At 44.7% G+C, this 25,849-nt stretch overlaps 1 protein-coding gene across 2 annotated transcripts in view; it reads left to right on the top strand.

The window, feature by feature from the left end:
• Positions 1 to 5,826: 5,826 nt before the first annotated feature.
• ELOVL1 (ELOVL fatty acid elongase 1) overlaps positions 5,827 to 25,849 on the top strand; it is a 31,517-nt gene continuing 11,494 nt past the window's right edge. The window contains exons 1-2 of one of the 2 annotated variants that reach the window (XM_060231646.1): positions 5,827 to 5,976; positions 17,690 to 17,757. In XM_060231646.1, the coding sequence (XP_060087629.1) occupies positions 17,712 to 17,757 (46 nt within the window). In that variant the 5' untranslated portion in view covers positions 5,827 to 5,976; positions 17,690 to 17,711. Of the gene's footprint in view, positions 5,977 to 6,146; positions 6,616 to 17,689; positions 17,758 to 25,849 lie in introns of those variants that run through there. The other variant, XM_060231645.1, reaches the window with a different exon arrangement.

Here is a 25,849-nt window from a genome sequence, read left to right as displayed (position 1 = left end):
GAGATCTTCTTATTTCATGTCTAAGAAATCGGCCAGTTTTGCTAGGAGCATGATACCAAATATAACTGTGCCAGCCTTCCCCCAGGCCAGCACCCTCAATAGTCAATAATTTTTTATTGTCTAACTTACACCAGGCTCTCAGCCAAGCAATACAACAAGCTTTATAATACAAGTTCCAGTCAGGTAAGGCTAGACCACCTCTTAGTTTACTATCTTGTAAAACTTTCAATTTGATTCTAGCTTTCTTGCCTTGCCAAATGAAGGTCTTAGTCATAGAGTTGAGTTGCTGGAAGAATGATTTAGGTAAGATAATTGGGATTGTTTGAAACAAAAACAAAATTCTTGAGAGGATGTTCATTTTTATTGTGGCAATCCTGCCTAGTAGTGAAATTTGTAAGTCTTTCCAGTTGGTTAAGTCATTGCGGATTTCTTTCAATATTTTTTCATAATTGTCTCTATATAAAGACTTTAAGTCACTTGTAAGCTGAATCCCCAAATATTTTATCTTTTTTTTCATGCTTAAAGCCTGAAAGCTGCTCTAATATTTCGATTTGGTCTTTTCCCATATTTTTCGTTAGAAAGGGCAATACGGTCATGTTTTTTTACATTTCCAACATCTGTCTGGCATCTTATTATTCATCTTTGCCAATATCACCCAGTGAGTTGCATTTGAACCCACGTCTCCTAGGTTCTTGTTTAGCACTTAACTCGCTAGAGCCAGTGGAGTATTTTACTTACTTTACTGTAGCCCCCCCCTTTTTTTTTTTTGCTGAGACTGAAGGCAGCTTACACAAATGTAAAACAATATACTCAACTAGGATAGTCATTAGAGGGCCACACTAGGATCTGGAACCATCAAGTTCAAATCCTGACTCTGCCATGCAAGATTGCTGGTGACTTTGAGCCTATCACGCTCTCTTGCCTTAGCCTACCTCACAAGGTTGCTGTTGCGAAGATAAAATGGAAAAGGGGAAAACCATTTGATAAGCTGCTTGGTATCATGATTAGGGAGGGAAACAGGATGTAAAAACTAAGCACTACACCACAATGGTTTCAATGAAATGTGGAGGCTGGACAGTGGTAAGAGGTCGCAGAGACTACTGTTACATGGCTAACCCTACTGGCGTCCAAGCTCTGACAAAATTGGGCTAGTCAGTTATATTCAGGCTTCCCATGAAACATTTACATGCAGACTTCCGGAAAGATGGCCGGGTGACGCGGAGCTCCTTTCCTTGCCTGAGGAGGGAACTCTGTTTTGGGGGTAACTGAGGGGGCTTCCCGGTTGGGAGGCACCTCTTAAGGAGCTGTCAGGAGACGCTCCGAAGCCTGGGGGGCTTCTGGACGTGAGTGAGGAACGGAGGTTCCTCATTCAGAGCCAGTTTCCTCCTGGCCATTACCCCACCAACACTTCGGTGCCTAACTGTGCCGCCGGAGAGGGAGATCGGAGAGATACCGTTAATCTCCTTTAACTATACTATACCCACTAGCCTTCTTTTTAGTAGGGTTGCCTTACCTTTCAAGTGTACTTGGAGAAGCGTGCAGCTTTGTTCGGGAACGGTCTGTCGGGTATGCAGTGGCGGTGCGGTTGCTGAGCGTCGCCGGAGGAGCGAGCGGCTGAGAGACGGTCGGGCGAGCGATCGAGGGGAAGCAAGCAGAGGCTGAGACTGAGTGGATCGACGTGGCTGAGGTGAAGCAAGGGCGTGAAGTGGCGAGAGAGCGAGGGGGGAAGAGGCGCTTCCTGCTTTTGAAGGACTGGCCTTTGCCGCCGTTGCAATCGTCATCCCTACGGTGTGGGGGCTAGATTGGAGTGGGTGACCTGTAATGGCGGACGCGGCAGCGGCTTGAAGTAGTGGAAGACACCGGGAGCGTCTGAATTCTAAGGCTGTGTGAGACCCCTACGCTTTATTTCTGATCTGCTTCGTTTTTCTTTTTTCGGCTTCTGTGCTGTTTTGATTCTGTACTTGTTTATTCCTTATATTTTGTTGTGGAAGGGGTTTTGTTATTGAAGGGGATTGTTTTGTCTTTCGATTGGAGCACTTCCGGGATGATTATAACTTAAAGGGTAAAGCAGCAGTTCTGAGCGGCTTTGCTGCGGCTGCACTTTACTGAAGACTCTGGGTCCTAGTGCTATAACTATTACCAATAGAGAACAGAGACATAGACTGGCAGTGTAATTGGTACTCAAACAGGAGTTAGACTTGTGGATTGTACTTGGACATTAAGACTGGGAATTGGAAGAAGAAAGAACTGGAGAAGGGAAGAGAGAAGAAGGAAGAGGAAGAGAGAAGAGGAAGTAAGATAAGACTGTGTACATAATTTTATTGGTTGTTTCTTGGACTCAGCAATTTGTCTCTTGTGATCTACCATACACTTTGATTGTTGTTAATTAATTGAAGTTGTTTGATCCCAATTAATTTTTGATGCCTTAAATTTAAGTGCTTAGTCTTACTGCTCTATGTTTATGTGGGGTGGGGAGTTTGAATTTTGGAATTGTTGATCTGATTTGTAGATTTGTAGGTTTGCAGGTCAAATTCTGTTGGTCTCACAAATGGCTATATATTATAAGATAGATGGAATTATCAAAACATCTTGAAATTGAACACCTCTAGTTTGTTTTAGGAGTAAGACCTTGCAGAAAGATGCTTGCTTTTAAATAGGATCACAGACCAAAGAACAGGAAAAAATGCTCTTGGCATTGGATGTACAAGGATTCTAAAATATACTTTTACTGTGGATGTATAAATGTATATATATATACTTTCCAAAACAGAACATTCCCTCAAAAAGTACAATCCCACTACATCTGGCATTCATTTGTGGGTGTGGGTGCAGGGCACCTGTCACTTTTTGATTTCTGTTTAATGAGGAAAGTGTGGTCTGGGGCAGCTGTCACTTTTTGATTTCTGTTTGATGAGGAAAGCACTGTACTATATTCTTCTCCAATCCCAAAGAAATGTAATGCCAAGAAATGTTCAAAATATCACAACATTGCACTCATTTCACATGCCAGCAAGGTCATGTTAATGATCCTACAAGCTAGGCTTCAGCAGTATGTAGTTCGGGAACTACCAGAAGTTCAAGCTGGGTTTTGGAGAGGTAGAGGAACTAGAGATCAAATTGCCAACATTCACTGGAGTATGGAGAAAGCACGGGACTATCAGAAAAACGTCTATTTCTGTTTCATTGACTATGCTAAAGCCTTTGATTGTGTGGATCACAACAAACTGTGGCAAATCCTTAAAGAGATGGGAGTACCAGACCATCTCACATGACTCCTGAGACACCTGTTTAAGGTTCAAGAAGCAACGGTCAGAATGGGATATGGAACAACTGATTGGTTTAGAATAGGAAAGGATGTATACTGTCACCTTGCTTATTTAATTTATATACAGAATATATCATGCGGAATGCTGACCTGGATGAAGCAGAAACCGGAATTAAGATTGCCGGGAAAAACATCAACAACCTCAGATATGCAGATGATACCACTCTAATGGCAGAAAGTGAGGAGGACCTAAAGAACCTCTTGTTGAGCGTGAAAGAGGAGAGCACAAAAGTAGGCTTGAAACTCAACATCAAAAAACCTAAGATCATGGCATCTGGCCCCATAACTCCTTGGCAAATAGAAGGGGAAGACATGGAAGTAGCGACAGACTTCACATTTCTGGGATCCAAGATCACTGCAGATGGTGACTGTAGCCATGAAATTAAAAGACGTTTGCTCCTTGGGAGGACAGCTATGCTGAACCTGGGCAGTATAATAAAAAATAGAAACATCACCCTGACAACAAATGTCCATATAGTCAAAGCGATGGTATTCCCAGTAGTAAAGTATGGCTGTAGGAGCTGGACCATAAGGAAGGCCGAGTGCAAAAGAATAGATGCTTTTGAGCTGTGGTGCTGGAGAAGAATCTTGAGAGTCCCTTGGACTGCAAGAAGATCAAATCAGTCAGTCCTAAGGGAAATCAACCCTGACTGTTCCCTGGAAGCTCAGATGTTGAAGATGAAGCTCAAATCCTTTGGCCACCAAATGAGAAGGGAGCACTCACTGGAGAAGATCCTGATGCTGGGAAAGACAGAAGGAAAAAGAAGAAGGGGACGGCAAAAGATGAGATGGCTGGACAGCATTACTGATGAGATGGCTGGACAGCATTACTGAACACGAATGTGAGCAGACTTTGGAGGATGGTGGAAGACAGGAGGGCCTGGCATGACTTTGCCCATGGGGTCGCAAAGAGTCGGACTTGACTGTGTGACTAAACAACAACAGCAAAGAAGTTCTGGGGCCCTTCCTGACATCCTCAGGCAAGCCTTATTATAAGATAGGGGACACAACAGAGAAAGCTCATATACTGGAGTTTTTGATCTTGCCTGATTGTGGGGAATTCTTGATGACTGTATGTGAAGAGGATTCAAATACTGCTGGTTCAATTAAGAGTGCAAAGAAAATGTTATTTTCTATAGAACAGTATGTGGCAATGTTATGTGTTACAGTTTCAGCTGTCATTTACTGAACAATATATGTTATACGGCATATATTTGAGTTGGGACCTGTGAACTCCAGAATAATTAAATGCTCTTGACAATGGAGACACAGTGCCAAAGGAGATCCAGTGGAGCAAGTTGAGATTTCCTATCTCTTTGCCTCTAATAGGACTAATTCTGAAAATTTACACGGAAGAAGGAGTTAGATGGTTTTTAGCAGCACACTTGTGGCATTGCTGCTTGCTCAGCCAACTGTTGGGTAAGAGGGTGTTGCCTTGTTAGCTATTGTATGCCACTATTTCCCAGGAATCACTGTGATGTAGCAATATGATTGGTGTCACTGAGGGTTAAACAATATTGTAACACTGTTACTGGATTCATTCTGAATACTGCTGTTACTGGTTGTGGTTCTGTTCTATTGCCAGGGTCACAGTGGGTGGTGTTTTGGTTGTTCCTGACTTGCATGTTGTAACTTTAGAACTGTGCTGACATCATGCACTTGGTTAAGTACAAGATGCTGACTTGCTCCAGTTTAAATTGTACTATAATCTTGGGGGATCAAAAGATTGACAGCACTATTTGCACCTATAATTAAAAAAGGGAGGTGAGGGAGGACGAAACTGTTATTAAAAACAGAATAATATTACAATATGGACAACAGTTACAGATTACATTTTTATGAAATACCTAAATTATATCCCAACAACAAATTATCGTGTGCCTTAAGCACTGTCAAGTGCTCCTGATTTATGGCAACTCTATAAACAAATGACCTCCAAAAACCCTATTGTTAGCAGCCTTCCTCAGATCTTGCAAACTGAGGATTGTGGGTGGCTTCCTTTATTCATCAATACATTTTCATTTGGGTCTTCTTTTACCGCTGCTTTCAACCTTTCCAAGCATAACTGTCTTCTCCAGTAATCCTTGTCTTCTAGCACCACATTTCAGATGAAGCAATTTTCTTCCTCTCGCCTGAAATTCAATGCCCGCCTGAATTCTGTGAAATTTGAACAGTATAGAGACTCACTTGAGAATAAGTCCCAGTAAAATCAAGAAACCTCAAAGAAAAAAAATATAGAAATGAACCGCAAAAATAGATATCTTGAATAAATTTTGCAAGCCTGCCGCTCGGGCCGCCATCGCAACAATGCCTACTTCTTCTGACCTTCTGGCACAAACGGCTTTGGTTGAAGCCTCCTCCCCTGGCGGGGACAGCGCTAGCTGGCCCAGCCCTACATGCGTGGGGGGCCTCTCCTCCTCGCTCCCCCCCCCCCCGCCTTCGCGTGCCTTGTGCCTCTCATCTCAAAGAATGACTGGCCTGACTCCTCCCCAGTGAGGTTTCGCAGACTCACTCCGACGCGGCCAATCAGTAGCAGCGGAGCTCTCGGGGCGGTCCCCTTTAACTCTGGGGTGACTGTAAAGCGGGTCGGCAGAGGAGGAAGTGGCTGAGCAGGTCTCAGGGTCGCGTTGATTTTCTTCTTCGTTAGGCGGGTAAGCTCAGCTTCTTGTAGTATTAGAAGATCGTTACGACGGTATTTGGACCCGAACTTTGCGAAGTTGTAACCGAGAGCTTTCCGGTTTCCTGCGGTTCTTCCCTCCCCGCTAGCCAGCCACGCCCTGCTCAGGCCGGGCATATTTTTCTCCGGGCTAGGAAAGGAGCCGCACCCTCCCGTCCCCCAGCTTTGGCCAGTGCTTCTTGCTCTCGCCGGCGCCTGATACAGGCCGCGCGGGGCTCGCCCACTTGACAGAGCAGCTCAGGGGCCTCGGTGGTAAGCGGCTTCCCGGCAAGAGTCCGGAATAGGCTAGGGAAGGGTCTTTACTTTGCCGGCGCGAATGGTGTTAGGCGCGGTCTACGTAGCGCTTGCTGGTGTGCTTTAGCAAGGGCGGTGTAAGGTTGAAAAACCAGGAGGCAAAACGGCGGCAGCGACTAGTCGGCCTGAGGGAAAACAAGACGCTGAATGCAAGGCCGCCACGTACTGCTAAGAGAGGCTTCCTATGCGAGCCGATCTTTCTAGAAAATAAAAGTGTCCCCTAAAGGTGTAGCCTGGCAAGGGGAGTGTGAATCGGTCCTGAAGTTAACTCATTTCTGGATTTTATGCTTTTAGCGAATAAAAAGCTGACGTTCAACAGGTGGGACTCCTAGCAAGAAACTGAAGTAATAGCCAAAAACCATTAAAGTCTCTCAAATGCTGTCGAGAGACTTTTCCCCAATAATGTAGCCGCTGAAAGAACAAGGAGATCTACCAGAGAATTGGGGGGAGGTTACTTGTTTTGGCTTGTGCTAAAGTTCTGCTCAGTTTATACTGCCTGGCGCCCCTCTCTTCTTTCTCTTCCCACCCTCCTTTACTTCAGTCCTGTGAGCTACTCTTTCCTAGTATGTTTTAAGTGGATGGTGGGTCTAGTTTTATATGTGAGTGCTATTGGAGAAACAGGGTGAAGTAGCATTTCTGAAGTTATTATGAGATGGGCTTCCTGAAGCATGACTGGTGTGAGCATCAGTTTATCCTGCTCTGTATATTTTGGAGGGGGACCCAGTCAGACCTGAAAACTATCCCCACAGTGGTGATCATGTGGCACAAAGTATTTTAAACAACTGACTGTATAAATTGGAGAAAGGATAGGTAGTAGTACAGTTCTCACTCAGGAGGATTAGCCTGCTGAGTGGCCTATATGCTGTGATTCTGTCTGTCTCTCTCTTGCATGCGTGTACACACAGACACGCATGTGTGCCTTGTCTAATCCATATACATCAGAAAGAGAAAAGAGGGGTTGAATTTGTGGAGATTGTTTCTGTTCTGCACTAGGCAAAAGAAACAGCTGAGACAAAAAGGTATCCATCTTCCTTTCTCTGTTCCAAAGGATTTGGTGTAGTCAAATTATATTATGTTTTGAGGAGTATTAATAGACTCTGTAACCCTGTACTTTTAATTAGTTGGCCCTGACCTGGATTGCCCATGCTAGCCTGATATTGTCAGATATGAGAAACTAAGTAGGGTCAGACCTGGTTGGTATTTGTATGGGATATCTCCAAGGAATAACAGGGTCATGACTCAGAGACAAGTAGTGGCAAACTACCTTTCAGTATCTCTTTCCTTGAAAACCCTAAAGGGTTGCTGTAAGTCAGCTGTGACCTGAGAGCAACCCCCCCCCCCAAAAAGACCCAAGTTGTTTTGTGTGAAATGTGAGGGCACTCAACCACAGTGCCTTTAGATATTGAGATGATGACCTATAGGTGAAATCTCAGCTGGAAAAGTATTTAATATTTAAGATCTAGTATTTAAGATCTAGTATTTAAATACTAGAACTACATTTCTAGGAATCTTTGCAGCTATCATTTTAAACTGCCTGTTCCAAACTTGGGAAGAGTTGATGTAGGAGTTTTCACCCAAATCATAATTACATTCCCACTTTGTAGTTCGTAGCTGCTGCTATCTTGTCTGATGTATAGATGTCACACAGAAAAGCTGTACATTTCTTTCCCAAAATGATGCATCCAGCAGAACACAAATAATGTCGGTGGAGAGCAATTACATATAGCTGACTTGAAGTTTGGTATGATATATGCACTTAACAAGAATAAGATGACTCTTCAAAAACGTGTGTACTAATTTGATATTTTTATCGTTGTACTGCTACTATGCTGGAGGCTCTGCACACTGTTTGGAGGAGGTAGTTGCCACTGGTTTGGTTATGAATTTATTAAAGGGCCAGAGATTATTAACTCAAGCAAGCCTAAACAGGGATCATAGAAATGCAGTGTAATTTTCTTCAAAGGTTCTGTTATGTTCTCTGTTTGTGGAATACAAATTTTGTAAGGTGAGGGCCATTAAACAGATACCATAGGTCACGAGCTGTTGCAATCCACATCTGTCTTAACTCTTTTTTTTCCTGCTTTGTACCAAGAAAATTCATAATATGACTATCCTGCCCAAATTACAGCCCAGCTGTATGCTATACATTTAAATATTTAGTCACAGTAATATAAGTTTTGCCACCTAATAATGTCAACCTAATTATCTCATCATCTTTCAGGGACTACATATCCCTTGTTAAGAGCAGCATTTGAATTTAGTCTGCTGACTAAATTCAAATGCTGCTCTAAACAAGGGATATGTAGTCCCTGAAAGATTGTGAGATAATCTTTCTTCCTGCCCTAGATCACAGTGGGCGGCTACTGCTATCCATGACTAGGCTGGTTTGGTGTTTTCTTTAGAGTTGGTCTTAAGTTTGTGAGAAAGATAGGGATCATGCACAAGGATGCATGAGGGACGGTGGCTCAGTGGTAGAGCATCTGCTTGGGAAGCAGAAGGTCCCAGGATCAATCCCTGGCATCTCCAAAAAAGGGTCCAGGCAAATAGGTGTGAAAAACCTCAGCTTGAGACCCTGGAGAGCCGCTGCCAGTCTGAGAAGACAATACTGACTTCAATGGACCAAAGGTCTGATTCAGTATAAGGCAGCTTCATATGTTCGAGGATAGGTGTTCCGCTTGTCCCTAGCAACTTTTTATAGACTTGGCTTAAGCTTTGGCTTTTTGCCTACTTTTTGTGTTACATTCTACATGCATAAACTCCAATCTAGAATGTGCTGTTAGAGAGGCTGCTACTCTTTGCACTTAGCTGTGGTGGACCAACATTTCATCCATGTCAGAGAAATATCTGGGATTCTATGAGGGGAACTCAGAGCCCACAACAGAGGCCCACGTTTGCATATGTATTTTAAAATGCTTCAGTTACCACATCAGATATGTCACCTTCTCCAGCTATAGCAAGAAAAGCATAATGTGTGAATAGTAGTAATCTGCATTTTCCAACATGCAAGAGGACAAAATAAGCCCACCTGCTTTAATCTGGAAACTGACCCATGCTGTCCTGTGACTAAATTTGGATGCAGTCCCATAGGTATTTGTTGTCTTTTACCATCATTTTTCCAGTGAAGCAGAAAATGTTAAGGGGAAAGCCATGTTGGTTTTACTGATGCCTTGTCCATCTGCCCTTGCTTTTGCAATAGTGTGCATCATTGCTTTTGGGCACACATGTTGTTCTGAAGGAAAAATTAATATAAGCTTCCCCATCTGTTAAGAGTAGTAGTGACTGTATTAAAGATGGCGTGGATACATGGAGTTTTCTGAGGATCAGTGGAAAAGGCACAGCTTTTTCTCCTGCATGGAGAAGAGGATAGACTATGGAAAATCACAAATGTGTGCAACTCTATGCTAAAAACATGGGAGTGGAAGATTAAAACTGCTTTACATAGAACACATTTGTTAACAAGTGGTATAAAAATGCAGAACATTTCATTTACCTTCCTACATGGCCATCATTTTTTTTTAAATTGATACAAGCACATTTAAAATTACATTTCTTCTGTACAGACAATGGATGAGAGGTTCAGAAGTGCTTTAAGTGGTACCTGTGATATTTGTTAGAGGTGCTGATATTCTAAATGGAAAAATGGGTATGTGTTTATGTGGGGGTTATGCCTTGAGCTGTGGATTTGGAATACTTTTGTGCCATGCTAGTCTCAGATAGTTTCAGGCTGCTGTCCACAATCAGACTCTCTTGTATTTGTGTTGGTAACCTAGCTGAATGTGGTCTGGTGCACTAGGAAAAAGTTAGATCTCTCTGGGAAAGCATTACATTTCTCTAGGTACTTCGTATTCTCCCCTTCCCCCCATCTCTGCTAACAAGTGGTTTATAGGTCTGATTACGGGGAGCATGTATCCCATGTCACCAGATTATACTACTAGAGGCTGTTTTCCTTAGGCTAGGGGGGGGCCTACTTTCTTTGCCCTGGGACTGTATCAGTCATCTGACTCTGCATGACATGCATCTGCTAACTCTGCACTAGCAGATCCTCTACTGCAGTGGCTCCCAACCTTTTTGGCACCAGGGACTGATTTTGTGGAAGACCATTTTCCCACAGACTGGGGGGTGGCGGTGCTGGGGTCTTTGCCAACCTAGGCTGTCTCCCCTACCCATGGCCTGTCCCTGCCCCCCATGGGCGTCTTTAAATGGGGGAGGGGGGAGACTGGGGCTGCTTTTTCCACCTCCTTGCTAGGCAGCCAGGAGGCAGAAGCAACCAGTCTGCCTCCCCCTCCCATTTAAAGGCCCCCGTTGATTGGCGGGGTCTATAAATGAGGGGTTGGTGAAAGTCACAGCAGCGCTGCCCCTTCCGCCCACTGGGGATTTGGGTAGACAAAAAAGACAGTGTGGTCTGACTGGTTCTTTCATCTGCCTGGGTCCTGGGCAGGCTGAAGGGGTGGTGGGGCTGCTCTGCCTTGCTCTAAGGACCCCTGCTCTACTGAAGAGTTCACTCTGTACCAGGTTGTATGCTGTAGGCTCAGCAGCATTTCTGTGGTGTGTTCTTGTCTTGGGGAAAGCAGGAGTAAAACAGGCTTAGACTATTTAGGAATGTTACTTCCTACTGGCAGTCTCTATGAGCAGTAGTTGTGAAGTGGAAAGAGGATGTAGCTAAAAATGATTGCCAGGGTAGGTTGTTGAGTTAAGGCTGCCGCCGAGCAGCCTCACACAGGGCGTTTTCGCACTGACCTTAATCAGCAGCGACGCCCCTCTTCACCGCACAGGATCGGCGTGGATTTCGCACTAATTGCCGCGGAGCACCCGGAAGAGCCGGAAAGTCCCGCGGCTTTTGCGGCGCAAACGGAAACCGCCAAAACCCAGTTTCCATTTGCGCCGCAAAAGCCGCGGGACTTTCCGGCTCTTCCGGGTGCTCCGCGGCAATTAGTGCGAAATCCGCGCCGATCCTGCGCGGTGAAGAGGGGCGTCGCTGCTGATTAAGGTCAGTGCGAAAACACCCACAGTCAAATAAATAAATAAATAAAAAGCAAAGCCAATTAGCTGTGGTTGTGCCTTTCTTTCTGCCTTAGCTGCCTTGCCTTTAAATAATATATACAGCTCTTCATGAGGCTGTGGAAAAGGGGTTGCCTACTTTGGACAGGCTATGAATATTAACTTAGGCATTATAGTATCTCTGTTGTGGGGTGAGGGAGAAAGATAAGATTTATCTTTATGAATTGGCCTGTGGTACTGAATGCTGGTTGTCTTGGGGACATCACTATGTTACGTGGTCTAGGAGGAATGGGAATGCTGTTCGGGGGTGTCAAACTCATTTGTTATGAGGGCCGGATTTGACATAAATGAGACCTTGTTGGGCCAGGCCATGTGTGCACCTATTTAGGATTAGGTAACAGAAATATAAACTTTATAAAGGACACAAACACAATTTAAAAAAAAAACCCTAAACATGCTTAAAACATTAGCGCTCATTGGTCTTAAAGGTGCTTTCTTTGTATTTCTCCCATTGGATCCAGGAAACTGGGCAAAGGAAGCTCTAGCTCTTTCCTTCCTTCCTTGGGGGACTGGTGGAGGAGGAGCCTCAGCCAATAGAAGGAAGAGAGGCTTGGCTCAGTAGTTCTGCTGTGCTATTGAAAAAGCCTGGAAAAACAAGCTTTGCCTTCCCCCCTTCCTCCCCAAGGGAGGAGCTTCAGCCAATGGAAAAAATAGAGGTTTTGCTCTGTAGCTCCTGTGTGATTGAGCAAGCCTGGCAAAGCAAGCTGTTAAACAGAAGGAAGCAAGATATAGGGAGAAGGAACCAGATGACAGCCATTTGCTTGGGGGGCCTGATAGGAGCCCTCCGGGGACCTGATCTGGCCCCTGGGCCGTGAGTTTGACACTCCTTTAGATTATTCAAAATTTGATTGTTGTGATGTGCTCATCATGGTGCTGCTTTTGTAGTTTCCAGGTGCAGTTCAATTAGTCCAAAATGTTGTTGCTCAACTTCTTGGTCTGGACTCTGGAGTAAGCAGCACATTATACATATACTCTGGCAACCACACAGGCTGCCTATTTGTTTGGGGGCACAATTCAAGATGCTGGTTTTAACTTCTGAACTTTTGAGTGGTCTGGATCTTCCAAGATACCTGCAGCTTACACCCCCATTAAAAGCTCTAGCAAATAAGATGGTCTTTCAGTGTTTCCTAAAAATTTTCATAGATGGTATCCACTGACCTCTTCAGGGAGCCCATTCCACAGGGTGGGAACTGCTATAGAAAAAGCATATAGTCTCATAGATGCCAGGTGGGTTACCTTAAATGGTGAAACAGCTAATAGGTGGCTGCCATAGTTATTACATGGGGACTTAAAGGGAGAGAGAGAGAGTCCTTTAGATATGTGGGCTCTAAGCTATGAAGGACTTTTAAAGGTCATGGCTAGATCCTCAAAGACAAACTGGAACCCAGTGTAGCTGTTTTAAAATAGGTATGATGTGTTCCTGTCAGTTTATCCCTGAAAATAATTAAGCTTCCATATTCTGAACCTGGTGCAGTTTCTGGGTGGTCTTTAATGGGTTCAGCATTGGACTGCCCTTAGAGTAATCCAGCGTCGAGGTTTCAAAGGCACAGATAATTGTGGCCAGGTCAGTTGGGTCTGAGAAAGGAGAGGTTTGAGGAACCAAATGCACCTGATAGAAGGCACAGTTGGCTACTACAACAGCTTGCTTTTCAAGCAGCACAGTTGAGTTCTTGAGCACCCTCAAGCTCTTAACATTGTAGATGGGCATACTAGCTTGCTTCATGCTCAAATCTCTTTGCTGTCCCAAGTTCTGGTTACCAGGCCTTGCTTGACAATTTTGGAACCTTTTTGAAAGCCTTTCTGGATTTGTGGGGTAGTTTTGTATTATGCACAGCTTGCAACCCTGGGGAAATCCTGGGGATTATTTAAGAGTGGCACATTGAATCTGAAGAGAAGTAACATCCCCACTGGGTACTTGAGAATAAAAAGCTTGAACTAGTTTGGAGGGAGTACAGTGTATTGTGTGGCCAGTATTGTGCTTGGGATATATGGGAAATATTTAGGAATGGTATCTCTCCATCTCTGAGGGTTGCTTATCATTCTGTTGCTCTGGCTGGTGTGTGTAGCCCCTGTTGGCAACCCAGTCCTAAAAACATTCCGATTCCCTCCCCCATCTCTGTGCATCAATATGCTATTGAGAGATTCCTCCCTTGCTGCCGTGTGGGTGGCAGTACCAGGCACACAACACTGCTATGCAAGCCACTCGTGGGTGTGGGGCTTTGTGTTGTTCATTTTGGAACGCCTGTGGGTTGAAGATACAACGGCACTGGAAGCCTGATAAATCTCTTGTGGTGATGCAGAGGTGTTTGCAGAGGTGGGTGAAGCTGGAATTCAGGAATAAAAGATTTCAACTGTAAAGTCAGAAACATAACTGGAATTAATTCCAGTTATGTTTCTAATTGGCTGCTCCAAAATCTGCTTCACTACAATCATTTTGAATTAATCACAGCAAAACTAGAGTGGGTGCAGTCTTCCAGTCTCATCCACATTAGTGCCATTTTCCCATTCCGTAGCCCAGGAGTGTCAAACTTATTTTTTATGAGGGCTGGATATGACATAAAGGGAGATCTTGTTGGGCTGGGCCTTGCATGTCATAAAATGTAACACCAAGTAGCAGAGATATAAACTTTATAAAGAAGACAGACAATTAAAGATTTTTTTAAAGAAAAACCTTAAAATAAAACATGCTTAAAACATTAGCACTTATTGGTCTTCAAGGTGCTTTCTTTGTATCTCTCCCATGGGATCCAGGGAACTGAGCAAAGGAAGCTCTGACTCTTTCCTTCCTTCCCCAGGGGAGCAGGATGGAAAGGAGCAGCAGCCAATAGAAGGAAGAGAGGCTTTGCTCCGTAACTCTGCTGTGCGATAGCCTGGCAAAGCAAACACTCTCTCCCCCCTGAGCTTTGCACAGCAAGCTGTGATGCAGAAGGAAGCAAGAGAGAGGGAGAAGGAAGCAGACAACAGCCAGTTGCTCAGGGGCCTGATAGGAGCCTTTTGGGGGCCTAATTTGGCCCCTGACACCCCTGCCCTTACTCTTCACAATGCTTATTTCCCCCAAACACCATGAAAAGGGCTTTTTTGATTTAATTCTGTACATGACATACTGATATATTGGTGTGTCAGATTGCCAGTTTAAAAACCCTGGAACAGCTGGGAAAGGACTTTCTTGCTGCTGTGCTGAACTGGCGACAGGGAGCCTGGTGAAAATAGTAATTGTGTGGAAGAGAGCCTCACCTTACATGCCGTAAGTGTGTTGGAACCTCATTTTAATAAAGTAGAGAGAGATTGTTTTTGAAGTATTTCTGTCCCTCAGGCCAAGGTTGAGGTTCAATTTTCACATCCCTTCTGACAACCTGCCAGAATGTGGCAGGGGAAGATTCTTCCAGTCTAGCCTGCTTGATAGCTTTATTATGTTTTGGGATCAGGAATACGTAAAGCCCGAGCAATCCCACATGGTCCTTCAGTGCATGAAAATAGGTGTATGGAATCATTGCTGGTCTTCCTCTTCATTTCCTAGTTTACTCAAGAAATATTGGATTGTTTCCTTAGTCAGAGTTGATTGTAATAATAATAATAATAATATTTTATTTTTATATCCCGCCCTCCCCGCCGAGGCGGGCTCAGGGCGGCTGACAGGCATGGGAATCCCATGAATTATAAACAACATAAACAATTTTAAATATCAATTACAGTAAATTATTTAAAAGTTAAATATATAATAAAATAGGTGCTAAATGCTGTAGTCGTGATATCCACAAGATGACTAGTTGTCCATTCATCAAATTATAGGGTACCATTTCTCCATAGGCCAGAGTGTGGGGCTGAGTCTCTGTGTGGGGGTGTGGGAGAGTGCTAAGCAGAATTCTGTCCTGCTCCCAAGCAGGTTGAACAGGTATGGGGCCATATATGATGGAGCAAGAGCAGCAATTCCTCCATCTCTGAGCAGTGCTGATTTGGCAAGAGAGAAATCTGGGCTTTATATCTGTTGTGTTCTAGGTGCTATGCTTAGGTCCTGCCAGTCTTGAGGGTTACTGTTTGAATAGACAAGCTGATATGTGATCATTAAGGGAAAGGAATCTCGCTTATTATGAGTTCATAGCTTGGAATGGCCCTGACTTGGATGTCCCAGGCTAGCTGGATCTTGTCAGATCTTATAAGCTAAGTAGGGTTGGCTCTGGCTAATATTTGGATGGGAGACCACCAAGAAATACCAGGCTTGTGACATGGAGGCAGCCAGTGGCAAACCACCTCTGAACGTCTCTTGTCTTGAAAATTCTACAGGGTTGCCGTAAGTTATCTGTGATTTCATGGCAAAAAACAACAGAGCTTGAAATGGCCATATGATATACCTAGGTAAGAAGTGGTTTTTCATTCACTGGGAAACTGTTTGCTGCCCAGCCGGATTGCTCAGGCAACAGATTTCTTGTCACATTCAGAATCTTTTTTTGCTGTGTGAAATTGGCTCTTCTGATTGAGGTATGGCTATGTGGATGGTGCATAAAGATAATGCATTCTGAAATGGCTCTAAATTACTTCATGAAATTTTATCTAGCCCATCTTATGCTTAGGTTTCTTCCTAGTACTTTGCTGAGAGATACATATCTTGTCTGGAAAACCCTCTGGGGTTGCCATGTCAGCTGTGACTTGAGAACACTTTCCACCACCGCAGCCTTTCAGTTTGGAATCTCAGTGTGGTATGTAGGTAACTGCCCATGTACCATATTACAGTTGAGCAGATGCCTGAGTTCTGCTTTTCAGCTTTTTGGATGTTCTGTAATTATTTTTTTTTGCATCTGATCCACCAATCTTTTTTGTTTGCTTTGCATTAACTACAAGATTTAGAGAAGGAGGCTTTGTGAGCATGTATGCAGATCTGCCTGACTTACACAGTGCTGAAATAGTTATGTGGTTCCCAGCCTGATACGTAGAACCTTCTCTTGCTGAAGATGACAGTGTTGACTATGAAGAGATCCTATAACTGTTCTGAATTATAGGCAGGGGTGTAGCCAGAATTTTTTAAGTTGGGAGGCTTTTAAAAATTTGGGTGGGTACTCAATTTTTTTAAAAGGGCCCCCCCAACCTAAAAAGGCAGGGATGGCAGGTTGGGTCTTCTGCTTCTCACAGCTGGCAGGCTGCCAGAAGCATGGAGACCCTCTGCCTTTTTGCTCTCTCTTGCTGCTTGCTGAGCAGGAAGGGGGAGAGAGAAGGGGCTGGCATTCCAGGTCTTCCTGCTTTTTGCAGCCAACAGGCTGTGAGAGGCATGGAGGCCCATGGCCTCTTGGTCTCCCCTCCTGCTTGGCCAAGCAGGATGGGAGAGAGAGGCGGGGCCAGCTCAGGGGGGGCTGACTTGGGGGGCTTCCGCTAGAAGTTGGGGATGGGGCTCCCATAGGCCCCCCCATAGCTACAGCCCTGGTTATGGGGGCTGAGCATATTCTTCTAGGTGGAGCCATAAGCAATAAACAAAGGAGAAGGTTTGCACTCTGGGAACTGTTATAATAAGAGCAAGGGGGAGAGTGCATTTGCAGTATTAGAACTGACACCTTTGTACTTGCAACTTCTGGGGTACCTAATCTCACACTTCAAGCTGGAAAGAAAGAGGGGTGTCCTGTGCTGGCCGGTGAGTGAAAGGTATGAGATGAGTGTTTCCCTTTTCCTTTACTTTAGGCTTATGGTGAGTAATGAAGGGCTGGGCTGGATCAGGTTCTAATTATTATTGAATGATAGCTTCCATCAAGCTGAAGGTGATGCATTCCTTTGTGGAAAGAGCACTTTTTGTATGCATCATGTGCTGATAATGATGCCCATTCCTTGACCATTTGAGATGTGGGGCTGTGTCTCCTAGGCTGAGACAGTGATGTCTGTTCCTGCCAACTAAGCTTTTGCCAATTATGGAGACCTCTGTTTTGTTGTGAATACCATAGGGTTGGTTCAGATGGAAGAAGACTCACAGTATCTCAGGGACTGTGATGATCCTTTTCCACTTAGCTGTAGTAGAAACAGTAAGTTTGCAGTTGGGAGATGCCTTTGAGCCTGTTATTTTCTGAGGGTATGAATTTTAATGGTATTATACATGTACAACATATATTTTTATATTTTAATAATAAAGTATAATGCTGAGTTACTGATGGGCAAATTAACATTGAGGAATGCATATGTTTAAGGGTGGAAATTTGATGTGAGGAAATGAAAAATGCCCCAAAAATAAAGATGGGGGTCATGGTTCACACAAGGAGGAAACAAAATGAAAATGTGGATATTCAAACTGAAACAACTTTTCAGAATTTAGTAGCATCTCTATCATAGTTTTAATGACCACACTGTCTCTTCCTGTACAGAACAGCTGCCAGTACTGCTGCCATGGACTCACTGGTGAAGATGTATCAAGACTTCATGAAGGGAGCAGGTGAGCTTTGCTTGTTTAGCCAGAGGACAGAATAACAGAAATGTTACTTAGTATGTACTTCAAGGGCAGGGGAGTGCTGATACTGAGGTACTTAGTGGGCAGAGGGAGATATTATCATGAGAGCTGCACTGAAGCAAGATGAGGGAAAGAAATTGTCACATTACACCCATCCCTTCTTCTGGCCCTTCTTTCAACCAAGTGAACTCTTGTAATTTTTTTTGTCACTCACAAATTTTAAAAGTACCACTGCTGAGCAGAAGGAGAAGCTTTCTACCAGCTTTGTGTGCCCCCCCCCCCGCTTCCTTGTAGCATCAACCTAGGCTTGGTAGATGGGGAGGAGTGGCCATGGTTTATCATGGTTTATCATGGTTTATCAGGTCTCTCTGGCACACACCAAGTGACAAGCATCTGATGCTGAGGACTTCGTATGGAATAGGGATATGGTTAATTTATGGTTAATTTACTGTCCATTCTACTGTTGAATGGTCTCTTTGCCTAAGCTGAGGTGGTCTCATTCTTGGCACTGGGGACTTCAACATTCAAGCCAGGTCTGCCTGACAAGAGCAGCTCTGGTTTTCATGGCCATAATGACAACCATGGGGTTGCTGAGAATATTTTGGTCACTGTGTATATATCAAGGCATACACTTGCTTGGTGTTTCTCTGGAGAAAAAATGCAGGACTTGGTAATGGGGGAATTTTCTGCTTGGCCCTTGTCATGGTCTGACTGTTACCTGGTGAGGTTTAGTCTCATAGACCAGGGGTGGCCAATGGTAGCTCTCCAGATGTTTTTTGCCTACAACTCCCATCAGCCTTAGCCAGCATGGCCAATGGCCTGTCATAGACATTTTGGAGGATGGCTAGAATGGTTCAGCTCAGTAGGCTTGTGAATCCAAATGGCTCCAGACATTTTTCCAGTTAGCAAGGTTGGCACTCCTGTCAAAGTCCTGGTTGACCTGTGGAATGAAGAGATTACTTGATCAGTGGACATTATTGCTCTGGGGTTTACTCCCCCCCACTGCAAAATGGGGCAGTTAGTTTGGCAGAGATCAGTGCACAAGTGGAAGAAAGTTCAAAGTAAATGCAACCAAATATAGGTGAGAGCAGATTGTCATATTTTCTCTGTGGTGGTGATAGTGAAATAAGCTCACTTCTTTGCTACTGTTATGTCCGTACAGGTCTGTTCTGATAGAGCTTTTCTGGGTTGTGAGGAGGCATAAGCCCTGAGGATGTAGACCCAGAACATGTTTATTGTGACTCTTTTGTAATGCATTTTGAGAATTAAGTTGCTCACATCCACATAAGCCTGAATGCCGTGGTTGGCTCAGTTCAGTCTCAGGATGCTCCTGGAGTGCAGTTGGGTCCTAGCTGAATGGATGATTTTAAGTTGGTGAACCTGATGAACTGGACAAACTGCTTAGAAGTTTGACAACTAGACTCAATCTTTTGCTTACTATAGTTGATATCATCTAGCGTTGCTGAATTAATCACATGGATCAGGGAGATAATAACCTTTCTACAGGCAGGTGTAGTTCGAATCATGAGACTCTGCTTGAAGAAGCTGTCCCTGGTCCTGAATTACCTAAATAACCAGCACTTGTGGCCAACATTTGTTTTTTGTGCAGGGTGCCTAAGCAGTTGGTGGCTACTTGGCTTTAGCCAGTTTGGTATAGTGGTTAAGTGCCAGACTCTTTTTTGGGAGAACCGGGTTTGGTTCCCCACTCCTTCACATGCAACTGCTGGAGTGACCTTGGTCAATCATAACTCTTAGAGCTGTTCTGCTCAAGAGCAGTTCTTGGAGAGCTCTCTCAGCCCCACCTACCTCACAGGATATCTGTTGTGGGGAGGGGAAAGGAAAGGAGATTGTAAGCTGCTCTGAAAGTCCTTTGGGTAGTGAAGTATAAATCCAGTCTGTTCTTCTTTAGGTGATCTTGGAAGAAGTGATTTATTTAGACCAGGTGTACTTACTGTTCTTCTTTTAGAGAGCCACATTCATAGTTGCCATCAACCAAATATCCACATGACACTACATACCTCAGGCTGTACCCCACCAAACGCACAATAAGATATAATTATTATTGTCAAATATATAACAATAACCCTTCAAATTACTAGTTTACTTGTGAACATATAGGTTTATTTTCCCCTATCACTGTGGAACTGTATTGAGCCCTTGTGAGGGGAACGGCTTTATTCTCTGCAACCAGCCTGCTCTCCTTCCAGCAGTTGTCCAGATACTAGGATGAGAGTGCAGGTACTGTGGAAAAGCATGGGGGGTGTTGGAGATGGCATGAAGCCTGCACCTCAGGGAGCCCTGCCATTTTACCTGTTATCCAGTCCCTGCAGTGGTGGCTATTCCTAAGTGGGAATTACCTGCCAGCTACAATGCCTGCAGGACAGTAGCCTTGCTGACTTTTCTGGAATATAGGGCAGAAGACCCATCAATAGCCACATGTGGCACCCAACCACTGAGTGAGTCACTGTTCTAGATCAACCATTGGGAGAAAATATTTGAGGATTAGGAATAAGATGCCACCAATACATGGATTACACTTTGCTCTCTTAACACCAGAGTAGGGTGCATCTAAGTTCTGCACAAAATGACTGGAGAAAGTAATGGGATGGATGTGGGCTGATAAATTAAAGCATAAGCCAGGAAGAACGGCTGTTTGTCAGTGAAAAAGCTGCTTGAGCATCAAATAGTTTGTCTGACCAGGAGACTTCACTTCTTTTGAAGGAACAAGTTCACAGTTTGGAGGTGCTACTGGACCCTGGTGTACAATTGGAGGTTCAGATCTCCTTTATAGCATGTAGCACCTTTTACCAGCTTTGATTAATAGGCCAGTTATGTCTGTTTCTCAGAAAGCATTCTCTGTTGATGCCATCCTCTGATAACATCCAGGTTAAATTACTGTGATGTACTTTATGTGGGGCTGCAATTGAAAACTGGAACCTTCAGTTTGTCCAAAAGGCAAGGACTAGACACTTGTTTGAGTCTGGATACAGGGATCATACCACCCTTGTGCTGAAAGATCTACACTAGCTGCCTGTTTGTTTCCAGGCACAATTTAAAGTGCTGGGTTTTTTTAATCTTTAAAAGCCTGCATGCTGTGGGTCTGTGGGCTTAGAGGTCTGCCTTCTCCAATATTGTTCAGCTCACTTCAAGTCTTAATCTATACCCATGCCTACTGTGGTGAAGTGAGTGGCAATCTGAGAGACAGCTTTTTCAGGGGTAATGCCTCACCTTTGAAATTCCATACCCATTGAGACTTCCTGTCTTTTATGAGCTGGGTCAAACATTTCTCTTTATTTTGTTTTTTACTTATTTATAAAATGTATATGCCACCATTTTGCCCTCATCAGGGCCAACAAGGGGGCTAACAGATTAAAAATCCACCTTAAAATCCATTAAAACCAAAACTAAGGTACAAGTCCATTAAAACAAGAAGGAGGGATCCCTAAGGGAATGCCAGATGAAATTTAAAAAGTCTTCATTCACTGGCAGAAGACGACAACAGAAGAGGACAGACTGAGTCTCTGAGGAGATGGTTCCAGAGTCTTGGTGCTACAATTGAGAAAACTCTCTCCCAGGTAGCCACCTACTTAATCTCAAAAGGCAAGTACACCCAAAGCAGAGCCTTACAAGATGAGTATAGTGGTCAGGTAGGTTTATAAGGAAGTAAGTGGTCTTTCAGGTATGCTGGTCTCAAACCATGTGGGGTTTCAATATCAGCACACCAAACTGTACCCAGAAACTGATTGGGAACCACTATAGATAGGTCAAGTCTGGAATTTTATGGTCCCTACAACTCACTCTGGCCAACAGCCTGGCCTCAGTGTTTTGTCCCAACTGAAATTTTCGAACACTATCCAAGGACTACCCCACATAGAACACATTGCAGTAATCTAATCTAGGCCCTATGACTTCACTGGTACCTCTGTTAGACTGCCATATCCTCCTGATCTCACTCCCTGAAACCTCAGTCAGCATGCCCTTGAATTCCGAGGGAGAGAGAGAAGAGAGACTTCTGTGATTCTGTAGGTCTGAACCAATGTTTCTTAAAAGCCAGGTGACTGCTAGGCAAGCCAGTCTCTTAATAATCCACACATTGGTGACAATCCAGACCAGATCTCTGTGATTTCGTCAAGTGGTGTCATGTAAATATTTAAAAGCATAGAGAACAAGATACAGCCTTGCGGGACCCCAAAGGTCAATGTGTTAGGAAGCCAGTCCCCCAGCCACCATCTTCTGAAACCTACCCTCCAGGTTGGACAGGAACCGCCACAAAATGGTGCCACTTAGAAAGGTGATCCAGAAGGATACCACGATCAATGGTATCGAAAGCTGGTGAGAGGTCCAGGAGAATTAACAGGGTCACATTCCCTCTGTCCATCTCCAGTGCAGGTCATCCACCAGGGCGACTAAAGCTGTTTCAGTTCATAACCTGGCCTGAAACCAGACTTGGAAAGGACTCCTTCTTGTTGACTTCATCCAGGAAAGTTTAAATTTGCCCAGCCACCACCTGTTCAGTCACCTTGCTTAAGAATGGAATACTTTAGATTGGTTTATAATTACTTAAATCTCCTGGATCCAGGGTAGCCTTGTTTAGTGGTGGATGCACCATGCCAGGAATGGCAAAGGTCCTATAAACAGGTTTTGGGCCTCAAACGACCAAGGACTATGTCCGCATCCTCAGACTGAATACATTGAAAAGTATCCCAAACAGCTGGCATCCTGGCACCACTTGATACTGTCACTGCTAGTGTCAAGTCAGTACAGATGTAACAGATTTTATTTGCAATGTGTTGAGCAAAAGTCACAGTGAACCACCAAGTGGTCCACTCCTGCAGGCCAAACTCCAACAGGTCTCTGACCACCTGGAACAGCTCTGCTGGTCTACACTATGCAGACATAATAGTGGTGGAAAAATTATTGTTTATTTGACACCACCATGGAATATGTTTCAAAATGAACTTTAGCCCATATCTCAATCTGATTTGTCCCTATCTTCTTCCATATGTTGTAGCCATCTCCCTTGTCTTTTCATTGCACACAGCCCCTCAGTAAACCAAAGGGGTACCTGGGCTGTAACATCTGAGAGAGGGTTACTGGGAACAACTCTTAACCACCCAGGCTATTATTCCAGAAGTTAATCAGGGCACTTATAGCACCACACGTATCAACAGTCAAATCCCTAGAGCTGTCAGAAACCCATTTAGATCCATCTGTCTCCAGGGTGGATCCAATTAAAATGATTTCCCACCCCTTGGTATCCATGTAAATCTAAACCTGAGCAAACTGATCTGTTCCTCCACTCTTAGGTCACATTTATCCCATTTAGAGTGTGACCTGCACAAAGTGGAGGACTAGATTTTACCTGAGTCAGAGTCATGGTGGTTATGAAATCCTGAGCTGCTCTTCACAAGACACTCTTGGCATGAATGTTGAAATCCGCCAGGACAATTAACCTAGGAATCTTCAACACCATCCCTGAGAACACTTCTGTCAGGCAGCAGGGTGGCTTGTACACAAACAGAATCCCAATCCTTTCTTTTGAAACCAGCATTAGATACAAAGCCTCAAAACCAGAAGTGTCTTGGATGCACCACTTGCTAGGGAGATAAAGTCTCTATAGACTACAGTAATGACGCTTCACTGACTGCCTATGTTGATGTATCACTGTGTATCCTGGGTTTATCTGTTCTCCCTCAGAGGTTGTCGGACATCTCTGTGGGTTATTCCTACTGTTCCTTCAGGGAGGCAGGAAACACTTTTTTCACCTTCCTGTTGGCGCCTTCGGAATAACCCCGCCCTCAGTTTTGTTCCTGCCTCTAAAGGGAGCAGCAGCACAAGGCTAGGCTAGGCTAAGCCTTTTTTCTCTTTTTCTCTTATTCTTTCCCTTCCATAGCTATTTCTCTTCCTCTCCTTTCTCTTTCCCTGCGCTGGGTAAAGGCAGCAGAGGGGATCAGTTTGGGCCACTTTAGAATGGCCTGCAGCAAGGACGGTTTCCTTTCGGATGAGGAGGGAGAGTCGCACGCCGTGCCTCTCGTGGCGGCGAATTGCATCGAAGGTGCCGACTCGCCTTTGCGGCTTGCTCACGCCCTTCCCAACGCGGCCGCAGACGATTCAGCTGCCAGCGCCAAGAAACGGCGCGTAATGGAAGCCCCACTATGTGCCTCGGGGTGGCAGCAATCAGCGGCGGCCATTTTGGAAGTGCGGGGCATAGCTCTCAGTCCTTCCAACCCCCAGGAGCAGGCAATCCGGAGGCTCGGAACTACCTGCAGCCACGAATGGAAGGCTTCCAGGATGGGGGTAATGTACTAAGGAGCAACCCTCTGGACCCAGAGGCTATGCTCTTTATTAGGCGAGCGATGCAGGAGGAAATGGGATCCTTTTGCGGCTTCTCCCACAGGGACCAACCTTTCCCTTAGATCCTCCCCATTCCTTTTCCTGGCCCACCAAGGCAGCTTGAAAGGCCCCATTACAGTCTTCCCAGTCCCTAACTATTGAGCCTGAATCTATAGCATCTGGCTCTGATCAGGAGGATAGGGAAGAGGGGGAATGTTTCTCAGAGGAGGAACAGGAGGAGGTTAAAATACCCGAGCAGGCTAGTCGTTTCTTCCGTCAGGAAGATTACCAGTTTTTGCTAACCAAGACACTTTCAGCATTAGAAATTGAGGAGGGGCCCATTGATGAGGAAGCCAAGGTAGCTAAATCAAAGAAGTTTAAGTCCAGAACCAGCGGAAATACTGAGTTCTTGCCAAGGGGGGAAACTTCTGAACAAGTATTCCCATTTTCAGAATACTTTGAAAAGCAGGTTAGAGTGGAATGGGAAAAGCCAGCTTCCCTTAAGCAGTTCCCTCACTTAGTAAAAAAGTTGTACGCAATTCCTGCTTACACTAATGAGTTATTACAGGCTCCAACTGTGGACAGTCCAGTAGCAGCTCTACAATCCTCGGGCCTGGTATCGGAGGATGGCCAGGGTTCTCTTAGAGATCCTCTAGACAAAAAAGCTGAGGCGACCTTGAAAAGACTATACGAATCTGTGGCCATGATCATGAAGGCATCCTCTACGGCCTCCCTGGTTTCCAGGGCGTCCATTGTTTGGGTACGTAAGTTACTCCAGATGTTACCAGAGGACAACAGACGTATGTTAGAGGGCGCCTCACGCATTCTTAAGGCAGCGTCGTTTACAGCTGACGTGACCTTAAATATCCTAACATTTGCCCCCAAGGCAATGGCGTCCACTACGGTGGCTAGACGCCTCCTTTGGCTTCGGGCTTGGCAAGCTGACTTTCTCTCTAAGTCTACAGTGGCAGCATACCCTTTTCAGGGGGATTATCTCTTCGGGGACGCTTTGGATAAGATCCTAGTAGAGACTAGGGATAAAAAGAAGGCCATGCCCAAATCCATTCGGAGAAATAAAAAAAGGGGCCCTCAGTCCTTTCGGACTCAGCATTCCTTGGCCAGATACCGCACCGATTCAAAAAAGTTCAATTAGGTAACGCCAAAGAGCTCCTTTAAGAGAGGTTCATTTGGCTCCAAAATCAACCGAAATAACTTCTCCAAAATGGATAAGCCCGACCGAGAGGCCAAGTCCAAGCAGGCATAACTACAACCACATACCGGTGGGAGCTCGACTACTCCATTTCGCAGCAACCTGGGAAGCCTCTCAGGCAGATCAATGGTCTTTAGAAATTGTACAAGAGGGGTATTCAATAGAGTTCCACCGCATTCCACCAGACAGATTTGTCAGATCACCTACCCCCAAGCAGGGTCACAAACGTCTCATTACTACAAAAGCAATCCAGCACCTTCTCGACATTCGAGCAGTCGAACCGGTCCCGGGGTCGGAGAAGGGGAAAGGTGTGTACTCCATGCTTTTCACCATACCCAAGAAGAATGGCGACTGGAGGGCCATCTTGGATCTCAAGTTTCTGAACCGCTACATCAGGGTACGTCATTTCAGAATGGAAACCTTGAGATTCATTATGGACTCACTTTTGACAGGGGAGTACCTCACCTCCATAGACCTGACCGAAGCTTATCTTCACATACCTATCCACTCTTCTCGTCGTCGTTTCCTAAGGTT

Source organism: Heteronotia binoei, chromosome 2, assembly GCF_032191835.1.
Source record: "Heteronotia binoei isolate CCM8104 ecotype False Entrance Well chromosome 2, APGP_CSIRO_Hbin_v1, whole genome shotgun sequence".
Classification (NCBI taxonomy): Eukaryota; Metazoa; Chordata; class Lepidosauria; order Squamata; family Gekkonidae; genus Heteronotia; species Heteronotia binoei.
Note: the sequence above shows the minus strand (reverse complement) of the source record. Positions and strands in the feature narration are given on the sequence as shown.